Genomic DNA, 6,968 nt, shown 5'->3' with positions numbered 1-6,968 from the left:
TAAGAAAATTGTATATATCTTTATGAGGATAAATAGGCCTACCGTCAAACAATGATGTAATTTCTGCATTCACTCAATTATGTATATTTTTTATAAAATTTATCTTCTTACCTACATAAATTGTTAGTATAACAATTCCCAAGTATAAATACCGGCACAGATCGAGAAACTGCCAAAACAGAAAACTTTTCACGAGCTTGGAACTTCTGACTACAAAAAAATATTGGAAATCCTGTCTTATTCCAGTTACTTTTGAACGATTCTTCAAAAAAATATTCTATTTGTTTGTTTGTATAGATTAAAAATGCCATTAACATTTTCTTGTCATTGAAGGATATCTAAATCCTTTTTATCGCAAATTGAAAATGGAAGAAATGAAAAATCTTATGCATCATAAGGCTCAATGATAATGAGCCTTATTATAGATAATATTTTTCTAAAATAATATATATTATTGAGTCAATACTACACAGCATTCTAGAAGTTTTATTCCAGCTGTGACCAAGTTGGGGAATGATCTTGCCAATCCGGTAGTTCTATCTATTGAACTCCAAAAGTTCAAACTTGCAGCAAATGTTTTTGTTAAACAGACAGAAATAAGTCTCCTTTTATAATTTAGATATGAAAGATCTGTTTTAATGTTGTTACTGTTATTAAAATATTTAATTTTTACTGTTCATTACTTCTTATATAATTTATTTGTTTCCTTATTTCTTTTCCTCTCCTTGTCACAACTAGGGTTGTAACTTGGGTAGTAATATATTAATAATAAAAATAATAATAATAATAATAATAAAAATAATAATAATAATAAAAATATTAATAATAATAATAATAATAATGATAATAATAATAATAATAATAATAATAATAATAATAATAATAATAATAATAATAATAATATCTTGGTAGGAGACCCTCCTTCAAACAGGTAGAGTTGAATACTATGGCTGCATCGGCAGAATTCAATTTTTTGTCATTTTTTTTTATTCTACGGACAATTTTCTTTTCAGGGTTGCTACATTCAGCTAGCAAGTTAGCAAAGTTCATCAGGTGGGTGAGAGATACAATTCAGGTTAAAGCTGGATGTAATTAATACAAGTACAAGTAATACTCGAAAATTACAACAGGTATCGTCAGGAGTGGATTGCGAAGCGTTTCGGAACGCTTTGCTCCGTCTTCAGGCAAGAAGTGAGGCTCTGGCTGGATCTGGGTCCTTATATATCCCAGCTCTGGTTTGTAGAGAGGGGCCTCGAATTTTCATTGGTCGATCGGAGATTATAGGCTCGGGTGGCAGATGTACACCAGGCTCAGCTCAGCCTCCTAGGCTGAGAGGTAGGAAAGAATCCTGAATCCTGATTGGTCAGGACGTGCGCCAAGCCATCCAAAAAGTCAGGCAGGCTCCTCTCTTACTCAGTGGACTGGGCTGAGAGAGGTATCCGAGCTCTCTGATTGGCTGAGGCGTGCGCCGAGACGGGCTCAAAGTCAGGCAGCCCATTCCCACGCTCAGCAGACTGGAATTCTGTTCCATGCTCGCCGCCAAAATCAGCATTTGGCCAGACGATTTCTCCATTTGTTGGGGGTGTCAGGATCGGGGCTGTTATCGTTCTGGGGGTCTTGTTCTTGGTTCCTAGCATTGGTACGTCGACAGGATAGTAAGTGAAACATCTCTTGAGTCGTATTCAACGATGGTTTCTCGTTCTGGATTAACTGAGCTTTCAATATTTGTAAGCGCCTGCTGTCCGTGGCGCTGGTAATAATTTTGGTATTGGCGACGATGTCTGCCCAGCTAATTTGGGTGTTATGTCACAGTAGAGCATAATTTCTTATAGCACCTTGCTGGACGTAGTCATACCGATATATTTGCCGGGGCGTCCTCGGACTGGGCATCGGTAAGAGTAGACTACATTTGTCTTCTTCAGAGGGACATTCTCAGGGGGCACTGGACTGTTTCTCATGATCAAGCTGCGGGTTTTTTTCAGTCTGGTGATAGAGGATGAGTTTCACTTTCTTGGTCTCATTAGTGGGTGACACGTTGCTAGTGATGATGTCTTTAATGGCCTTCTCATCCCGCTGATATTTTGCATGCATGAGGCCTTTGTAGTAAAGTTTGACGTCTCTAGATCCGTTGGTGGGGTTGTCGGACCTATCTCTAGTGCTGTCGGACCCCTGGGTGGCACTGTCGGACCTTTCCACCGCAGAGGACCCATACTATTTGTCTATAGCTGTTCTCACTTCACGCTGGATTTGCTTGTTGCTGTAGCCGTTGTTGATGAGGACCTGTGCGGCCCTTTCCAGCTCCTTGTTGGTGTCAGTCCATGACGAGCAGTGTGACAAGGCCCTGTGTACAAAGGCCTTGATGGTTGAGGCCCTCTAGCGGGCAGGACATTCACTTTCGCCATTTAAACACATGCTGAGATTTGTGGGCTTAGTGTAGACAGTGGTCTGGAATCCCTCGTTGGTGGAAGAAATGAAGACGTCAAGGAAAGGGAGGCTGTTGTCGATGCTGTTCTCAAGGGTGAAGTGGAGGACGATGTTGTCCTCAAAGTTCCTCCTTAGGTTCTCGATGGCTTCGGTGGAAATAGCTTTGACGAAAGTGTCGTCAATATAACGGAAGTAAGCGAGGGGGCACTCGAGTTGGGAGAATACCCTCTCCTCTACTACTCCCATGTAGAAGTTAGCAAAGAGTACGCCTAAGGGCGAGTCCATAGCCACGCCATTCTTTTACAAGTACATGTGCCCACGGTTAGTAGTAAAGGGGGCCATCAGAGTGCATATGGCAAGGAGGGTCTGAAGGGCTTGCTCTGGGATATTCAATTCGGGAGTCGTTTCGTCCTTGTAGACTCTATCGGCGATAAGGTCAATGGTTTCGTCAACAGGGACATTAGTGAACAAAGATTCGACGTCCATCGAAGCTATGACCCCCTCACTGCGGATGTCCTCTAGGAATTCGGCAGAGGAGGCCACACAATGGCGGTCGGGGACATATAGCGTCAAAATCGTGTTCAGTTTCTTGTCCAGCTGGTATGTAGGCATAGGGCATTGGCTGATGATAGGTCGAAGTGGGTTGCCTTGTTTGTGGGTTTTAACATTGTCGTAGAGGTAACCAGGTAAATAATCTCCCAAAATCATGGGCAGGTGTACGGCGTTAGTTGCAGCATTAATGGCCCTGATGGTGTGATTTGCCTCACACTTGATGTCTTCAACAGGGTTGCTCATGAGGTGCTCGAATTTGGTCAGGTCGGCGAGGATGGCGTCCAATTTCTCGTGGTATGCGTGGGTGTTGATGAGTACAAAGGCAGCTGTATTGTCGGCCCTACGGACGGTAACACCAACTATTCGTTTGAGCTCTTTAGCAGCAGCGCTCATCTCCTTAGAAACGATGCTACTGCTGTATATGCCCCTAACAGTAAGGACCTCGGCGAGCAGAAGCGGCTGAAGGGCATCAGTCGTCCGGAGGGCACCACGTTCTTGGAGGTTGAGGATGGAATCCAGGAGTAATTACATCTCCGGGCGCTTGTTGGTTGGTCTCGGTCAGGTGAAGTGGCAGTTGAGGCCCATCTTGAGGATCTGCTACTGTGCTGGCCTAGGGACGTAGCTGGAGATGTTAATGTATTCCTGGCGGACCTCTGGGATCCGCAGCTTTCCGCCATTATGGGTGACCAGCTTCCTCAAAATGGTCATTCTCCTCCTCTTCAAGTCCCTCTCCTTAAGGACCTATAGGGTATGTATGATGTTGTTGGGGTAGCTCAGGCCACCTCCAAGGTCCTCTTCATGGTTGGTGTTGTCGATATCGGGGCGTCGATCATCACGGGCGTCGTCATCAGGGGCGTCCTCGTCCTCGGGGTTGCTGTCAACCTCGAGGGGGACGTCAGTAGTGAGCTGGGATTCTCCTTCATCCCTCAAGCCGGCCCATTCATCATCAAGGCTGACCCAAAGGGTGTAGAGCTCATCCTTCAGGGCCTTCTTTTGTTGGAGTTGGCGCTGGAAAAGGTTTTTTCTGTATGAATGGGTCCCGGGATCGTTCAAGGCTGACGGGGATTGCATGTGGATTTCTGTACATCTTGGTAGGAGACCCTCCTTCAAACAGGTGGAGTTGAATACTATGGCTGCATCTGCAGAATTCAATTTCTTGTCCAATTTTTAGATTTTACGGACTATTCTCCCTTCAGGGTTGCTACATTCAGCTAGTAAGTTGGTGAAGTTCCTCTGGTGGGTGAAGGGTACAATTCAGGTTAAGGCTGGATGTAATTAATACAAGTACCTGTAATACTCGAAAATTACAACAGGTAAAGTCAAGAGTGGATTGCGACGCGTTTCGGAACTGCTGGCTCCGTCTGGGCATTGGTAAGAGTAGACTATATTTGTCTTCTTCAGAGGGTCATTCTCAGGGGGTGATGGATTGATTCTCATGATCAAGCTGCGGTTTTTTTCAGTCTGGTAATAGACGATAAGTTTCACTTTAGTGGTCTCATCAGTGACACATTGTTAGTGATGATGTCTTTAATGTAGTCTACTCATACCAACGCCCAGTCCAAGGATGCCCCGGCAAATACATCGGTATGACTACTATGAAACTTTCGAAAAGGATATCGTACCACGTCCAGCAAGGTGCTATAAGAAATTATGCTCTACTGTGACATAACACCCAAATTAGCTGGGCAGACATCGTCGCCAATACCAAAATTATCGGCAGCGCCCCGGACAGCAGGCGCTTACGAATATTGGAAGCTCTGTTAATCCAGAACGAGAAACCAGCTTTGAATATGACTCAAGAGATGTTCCTCCTACCATCCTGTCGACGTACCAACGCTGGGAACCAAGAACAAGACCCCCAGAACGATGACAACCCCGATCCTGACCCCCCCCCAATGGAAAAATCGTCTGGCCAAATGCTGATTTTGGCGGCGAGCATGGAACAGAATTCCAGTCTCCTGAGCGTGGGAATGGGCTGTCTGACTTTGAGCCCGTCTCGGCGTACGCCTCAGCCAATCAGGGAGCTCGGATACCTCTCTCAGCCCAGTCCACTAAGTAAGAGAGGAGCCTGCCTGACTTTTTGGATGGCTTGGCGCGTGTCCTGACCAATCAGGATTCAGGATTCCTTCCTACCTCTCAGCCTGGGAGGCTGAGCCAAGCTCAGTGTACATCTGCCACCCGAGCCTATAACCTCCGATCGACCAATCAAAATTCGAGGCCCCTCTTTAGGAACCAGAGCTGGGATATACAAGGACCCAGATCCAGCCAGAGCCTCACTTCTTGCCTGAAGACGGACCAAGCAGTCCTGAAACGCTTCGCAATCCACTCCTGACTATACCTGTTGTAATTTTCGAGTATTACTTGTACTTGTATTAATTAAATCCAGCTTTAACCTGAATTATATCCTTCACCCACCTGATGAACTTCGCCAACTTGCTAGCTGAATTTAGCAACCCTGAAAAGAGAATTGTCTGTAGAATCGAGAAATTGGTCAAGAAATTGAATTCTGCCGATGCCGCCATAGAATAATAATAATAATAATAATAATAATAATAATAATAATAATAATAATAATAATAATAATAATAATAATAATAATAATAATATGTTTAAATTCATGTTAATCTAACTATATTATATCATGACCGCTTTTTTATCAATGAAGTATAAAACTTGCTCTTTATAAGTGAATCTCTTCAGATAACCTTCCTCTTAATATATTATTCATTGAAAACTAAGGCTTAAAATATTTGTCTTTATTTGAAAAAATAAAATACTACACAGAAAAATGTAGGGCAAATATTTTTATCACAGTAAATCATAACTAACATATATGCTGAAAACATTTCTAGGATTTTTTCCTAGTTATTTTCTTCGCAAATTAAAGTTACCTACTATTTAAAGAATGGATATTTTCTTGGGACTGCAATGATTTTATACTACTAGGATTTTCATATAAACTAATACGATTCTGAACTGAGGCAACGGCATTTTGAGATGGAACAGTTTTTAGTGTTACAGCAAACAATTGTCTTAGTTGAGAGTACTTTATACTTTCCGATAAACGCTACCTATTGCAAGAACACGGGACCGCCCAGTCCATTTGGGAAGAAAATAATTCTTCCTAATAACAAGTTAAAATGCTTCGGTCTAGGGAAAATAGTCATTGTAATAACATGTAAATTAGATACTTCACTCAGTTTTACATCATTGGTTTAGTAATCTTGTTTATCTGCCATATAGCAAACGATGTTATAAAAATTTAACTGTTACCTTATGTAATGTGAATATCAGTCTCTTAATTCTAGATAAGAATGGCAGGATTCATAAAATAACGAACAATAAACTTATTTAAAAATCATCTGTTTCTAATCATAACTAGTTAATGTTTTTTTTTTTTTTATTTGAAAGTTGAAAGGGCGTATGTTACCCCATTTTGTAAGGAAGAAAGATACTTTATTATACCAATCTCACATCTAGTATTTTGGGTTGATTCCTGTTGACACTATGATTGCGGAACTTAGGTATCATAGTGTGGATACTGTTTTCACTTGTTCATTGTTATTAGACATATTACAGAAGTCACCTTGAATATATATAACTAATTCGAGATTTCATGTCTATGTTAAGTTTAATATATTGAAAGTTGAAGGGCAACAGCATCATCATCATCATCATCATCATCTCTCTCTCTCTCTCTCTCTCTCTCTCTCTCTCTCTCTCTCTCTCTCTCTCTGGGTGGAGATAATTACGATGGTATTTAACTCCGATAAGTTCGAATTAATAAATTATGGAAAGAAAGAAAGAATGGTATATGCATACAGGGGTCCTAATAACGAGACAATCACAAACAAGGAAGCAATTCAAGACTTTGGTGTAATGTTAAACAGGAATATGTTATGCAATGACCGAATGGCAACACTGTTGGCTAAATGTAAAGCAAAAATGTGAATGCTATTCAGACACTTTAAAACATATATATATATATATAT

General features: G+C 41.5%; 1 protein-coding gene across 1 annotated transcript; it reads right to left on the bottom strand.

Moving 5' to 3' along the window:
* Positions 1-2,373: 2,373 nt before the first annotated feature.
* Positions 2,374-2,709, bottom strand: LOC137640768 (uncharacterized). Its single transcript, XM_068373243.1, has one exon. It carries the CDS (start codon positions 2,707-2,709, stop codon positions 2,374-2,376), a length of 336 nt encoding a protein of 111 aa, XP_068229344.1.
* Positions 2,710-6,968: the final 4,259 nt, after the last annotated feature.

The sequence above is a fragment of the Palaemon carinicauda genome, chromosome 5, assembly GCF_036898095.1.
Source record: "Palaemon carinicauda isolate YSFRI2023 chromosome 5, ASM3689809v2, whole genome shotgun sequence".
Taxonomy (NCBI): domain Eukaryota; kingdom Metazoa; phylum Arthropoda; class Malacostraca; order Decapoda; family Palaemonidae; genus Palaemon; species Palaemon carinicauda.
The sequence above is the reverse complement of the archived record's forward strand: the minus strand, read 5'-3'. Positions and strand labels throughout refer to the sequence as shown.